This window comes from Quercus suber, unplaced genomic scaffold (assembly GCF_002906115.3).
Source record: "Quercus suber isolate HL8 unplaced genomic scaffold, Cork oak 2.0 scaffold_703, whole genome shotgun sequence".
Taxonomy (NCBI): domain Eukaryota; kingdom Viridiplantae; phylum Streptophyta; class Magnoliopsida; order Fagales; family Fagaceae; genus Quercus; species Quercus suber.
This window is the reverse complement of record NW_027070144.1, coordinates 267,934-272,901: the sequence shown is the minus strand read 5'-3', so window position 1 is coordinate 272,901 and position 4,968 is coordinate 267,934. Positions and strand designations below refer to the sequence as shown.

The 4,968-nt window shown below is 34.3% G+C and overlaps 1 protein-coding gene across 1 annotated transcript in view; it reads left to right on the top strand.

Moving 5' to 3' along the window:
• LOC112008801 (retinoblastoma-related protein) overlaps nucleotides 1-4,670 on the top strand; it is a 14,842-nt gene extending 10,172 nt beyond the window's left edge. The window contains 9 exon segments of the mRNA XM_065766404.1: nucleotides 966-1,070; nucleotides 1,175-1,284; nucleotides 1,375-1,471; nucleotides 1,581-1,627; nucleotides 2,339-2,537; nucleotides 2,897-2,963; nucleotides 3,114-3,293; nucleotides 3,364-3,557; nucleotides 3,657-4,670. Coding sequence (XP_065622476.1) covers nucleotides 966-1,070; nucleotides 1,175-1,284; nucleotides 1,375-1,471; nucleotides 1,581-1,627; nucleotides 2,339-2,537; nucleotides 2,897-2,963; nucleotides 3,114-3,293; nucleotides 3,364-3,557; nucleotides 3,657-4,169 — 1,512 coding nt within the window. The 3' untranslated portion in view covers nucleotides 4,170-4,670.
• The last annotated feature ends 298 nt before the right edge of the window (nucleotides 4,671-4,968 follow it).

The window sequence follows — 4,968 nt, the reverse complement described above, 5'->3', positions numbered from 1 at the left end:
AAAAAAAAAAAAACACAAAGAGAGAGAGAGAGAGAGAAAACCCCTAAAATAGATGAGAGAGAAAGAAACGAAGAGAGAGAAAATTTAGAGGGAAAAAAAAAAAAAAAATAAAAAGATAGATAGGGTTCAGAGAGAACTGAAAGAAAGAGAGTGTGTGTGAGAGAGAAACAAAAAACCCAAAAGCCTATTTCTGGTTTCGATCTGAATAAAAACGCCGTCGTATCTTCACTCTTCATACCTACAGTTTAGGTCAGAGAGATCCACCAGATCTATACCAAATTCTTAAGTTTTTTTTTTTTTTTTTTTTCAATTTTTTGTTCGTTAAAATCTCAATCTTGTTAATACTATTTTTCTTCAATGTGATTTTTTTTTTAATAATTAGAAAGTATTTTCTTCGTTTTTTAAAATTTGCTTTAGAAATTCCGTAAATTTTTTTTTTTTTTTGAATTTGGATTATGAGGTTTGAGTTTTTAAGGGTTTTGTGGACTCAGAATATTGACTTTGGGAATTTAAGTTTTTAAGTGATATTAGCTTCTTCTTTTTTATTAATTATTTGTGAAAGATTTGAAATTGGTGCATTATTATGATGGATTGAATCAGCTAGGGTTTGGATGAGTCCAGCTGCATTGGAGAAGATGGAAGATGCTAAGCCTTCTGCAAGGTCTTTTTTTTTTTAAATTTTTTTTTCAATATTATATTTCATCGTATGCCTTTAAATTGAGGTTTGCGCGGTTCAATTCTTTATTTGTTTTTAGCTTTTACTGCTTGCTTTCCCTAGCATTACTCAGTTTTTATAAGCGAAACGTGAGTTTTCTGTGAATTTAGGCTTGCAAGGTTTATTTTTCTCTTCATTCCTTGTTATTAATGTTGTATTTAAGTTTGGGTTTGGCGGGTTGGTTCTATATTTTTATGTTATTAAAAAAAATGTGGGCTTTCTGTGAATTAAATATGGGTTTTGATGACAGAATGGAATGTCGTTGGATGAGAACACTTACACGCAAGCTATGAAGCTGTTCAAAGAAACCAAACACCTTCTACAGACTAATGTTTCAGCTTTTGGCAATGAAACGGTATGTATTATTGGTTTGTTTTGTCCCGTAAATGTGAAGATAAGGTGAGGAAAGGTCTTTATGTGAACTAACAGAATCGTGTTTTGTCTGTACCAGCTTGATGAAGCCTGTTTTCTATTAAAAGGCTAAGTGAGAAGAATGTGGATAGTGAGCAGCAAGGGTCTGATGATAATGGATATATGTTATGCCAGATATTGAGAGCTGCAAAGCTGAAGTATGTTTCTGATCATTCAAATTTCCTTTATTTTGTGATCGGTTGCTTTTTTGTGTCTCGGGGTCATCCTCATATTTTTGTTTTTCATAGCATTGTGGACTTCTTCAAGGAGCTTCCTCAGTTTGTTGTCAAGGCTGGTCCAACTTTGAGTATTGTATATGGTGCAGATTGGGAGAATAGACTTGAGGTATTGGTGTGACAGCAATTAATGCCTATAATTAAAAAATATTGTTTAAATATGTGTATGTTTATTTGGGCTTTTATTCATGGTTTTGTTTTCATTTTTCTCCAATCAGGCAAAAGAGATGCAGGCCAATTTTGTGCACTTGAGTCTACTAAGCCAGTGCATATCTTTTCTTTTGCATCTTTTTTTTTAAGTAATGACTTTAGTATCTGCTGCATCATCAATTGACTTTTTGTTTAAGATTTTGCCTTCTCCATTGAATACACCACATGTTTCTGTTTTAATCCCTTTCTTTTTGCTTGAATTGGTTTTTCTGTTTTATATTGTATGCAAGAAGGATGAGACCAGGATGCAATTTAATATAGCTACTTCCAGAAGCTCTTATGTTAGTGAATATCATGCAAATCTCTTTAGTTTTATTTGTGTATTTTAGTAGTCATGATGTGTGTACTGAAGTATTGAGTGTCCATATTGAAATTAATGCTTTTGGTGGAAGTGGTAGTACGCATTGACAATCGCCATGGTGGGTTATGGTGGCAATAGGTTGTGTAGGGCAGTGGTGGCCACATGGTGGTACTTGCTTGGTATATGGAGACAATTTTGTGTCAAAGATTGGATTTTGTAAAGCTTTTGACTTTTCTTTAAGCTCCACTAATTACTTTGGAGGAACTCAACAGCTCTAGTGATATTTTTTTTATTCTTATATGTTAAAATTATTATTCTATTTCTGCATCTGAATTTCACTGTGCATATGATGAAACTTTCTTATTTTGCAATACACAACTGTGTTTTTCCAGTACTTTCTCTCTTAATAATTTTTTCGAGTTTGTGCATAAATGGCATAATACTTTTACACGTTAATAATTCAAGGTCCTACAAACGTGCAATCTGGGAATTTTTCTTGACAACTGAAGCAAATGTTGATAAGCAGTCCGCTGTTGCTAGTGCATCTGGCTATGTCTCAGACTACCACCATTTTGGATGGTTGCTTTTTCTGGCACTCTGCATACATGCGTACAACCATTTTAAGGACTTGGTGACTTGCATGAATGGTTTGGTTTCCATATTGGTAAGTCATTTTTCTGCTTTACTCAATTCCATTGCTTAGTAAAGTTTTGGGATGTTGTTCTGGTTAGGGGCATGAAATGTTATGTGTCTTATTTTAAATGATGCTATTCTGAAGCTTATGAGAGGAGACAGTTTCACTGTTGTTAGATTGTGCGGCAACATGAGCAAACGTCATAGATGGAGGATTAGAAAACAATTAAAGCTAAAGATTTTGTATATTGTACATTATGGTTGACAATTTGACCATGTTGATAATAATTTTTGGCTATACTTTTTACCTTTTTAGAAGATTGTGTGGTAATGTAGAAACAACATTTCCAATAAGAGTGTTTTCTTGCTGCTTATTGAAATCTGTAACACGCTATCTTAATTATTCATGTTCCTGTTTGCTTCAGAAATTTCAAATTTGATGATTCTCAACTATTTTGTTATTCCTCACTTAGCCCATTTAGCAGATTTTGTTAGATGATTTCTTCTTCTTTTTCAGAAGAGATGTCTATATTTTACATGATTCATGGCTATCTGATCCCTTATTTTCCTTCTTCATCCGTGCAGATTGTGTTAATGTGTGGTTCAGTTAAGAAAGACAGCAAAGGTGTAGACATCCTCACATCACTTTGCAACAAATATGAAACATCAGAAGATGAGTTGAGGAAAACAATGGAAAAGGCCAATAATTCTTTTATATATATTTTGAATAAAAAGCCACAACCACCATCTGAGTGTAGAATTGGAAACTTGGAGAATATCGACACAGGTACATATATATATATATATATATATATATTGATTTTATAATTTAGGAGGAAATTTTGATACCCATGCAGTTGGTTTGACATATATTGAAAATCTACTGGAGGACTCATCTTTGTCATCCAGTTTAGGTATTTTAGAAAAGGATTATGATGGTGCAATTCGTAGTAAGGGCGAACTGGATGAGAGGGTTTTCATTAATGATGAGGACAGTATACTTGGTTCAGAGAGCTTGTCAGGAGGTTCTGTGAATATAAGTGGTGTGAAGGTACATTTTCAATGAAGAATGCATGTGCAAATGATGTCAATTTGTGTGTTTTGTGTGGAAGAATATGTGTTCAATATTGATATTTATTATTATATTTAGAGGAAATTTGATTTGATAGCCTCACTGCCTAAGGCGATTACAAGTCCACTCTCTCCTCAGCACTCTCCTGCATCTCATGCAAATGGAAGTATTGGGGGTTCTAATTCAAAGATGGTAGCTATGCCTGTAAGCACAGCGATGACAACTGCAAAGTGGTTCCGTACTGTCATTTCACCACTTCCATCAAAGCCCTAACCAGAGCTGAAGCGTATCCTGGCATCTTGTGATAGGGATTTAACTGAGGAAGTAGATACAAGGGCACTAATAATATTGTTTGCTATATTTCCAAGTACTGCTCGAGGAGAGCATCGTATGTCTACAAGCCTGCAATCTGCAAATCTCATGGACAGTATCTGGGCAGAACAACGAAAATTTGAAGCACTCAAGTTATATTATAGGGTATTGAAAGCAATTTGTAGAGCAGAGGCCCAAATACTGCATGCAAGTAATTTGACAGCTCTATTGCCTAATGAGAGGTTCCGTAGATGTATGCTTGCCTGTGAGGTTCCGTAGATGTATGCTTGCCTGTTCTGCTGAACTAGTTCTGGCAACACATTAGACTGTTACAATGCTGTTTCCTGCAGTGTTGGAGAGGACTGGCATTACAGCTTTCGATCTTAGCAAGGTCATCGAAAGTTTCATTAGACCTGAGGAATCCCGCCTGAGAGAATGGAGGCGACATCTGAATTCATTAGAAGAGTTAGATTAAATGAATTGGTAATTTAACATAGTTTCAGAGTAAGAGATTCTAGTTTAATCCCTTGTTTACCGCCTCACCTCTTATTTAAATTTTCATGTGTTAGACCCCTACTCAATGGTAGCTTAGATGGCCCACACGTGAAGGGAGAGTTTTAGATGAAGTGAATAAATTTATCATCTCCTAACAATTTAAGCTTTTGGGAGAATCATTTCATAGAAATAAATCGTCCTGGACTCAAACCCAACCCAACCCATGCATGTATCCCCCTACTAATTCCAACAAAAGCCAATAGAAAGATGTGTCCTTTGTATAAATGTTTTCATATATTGTATTAGACACTAGTATGTATGGGTTGAAAATGGTAGTAAATTTGTTTTATTGAAAAAAAAAAAAAAAAGGTCCGTTTTGTGTTGTGTTTTTTAATAGATTTATTCACTCTTTTCCTACAAGAAAAGATATGATATGATGATGAAAAATATATGGGATAAATGATGCTTTCAAAACAAGATTGAAAACAAATTATTTTAGAAGATGGATATTAATTTATGAGCTTAAAAGCTTAAACAAAACCTAATTTGTTTTATCAGGCATGATAAAATGATCTCAATTCAA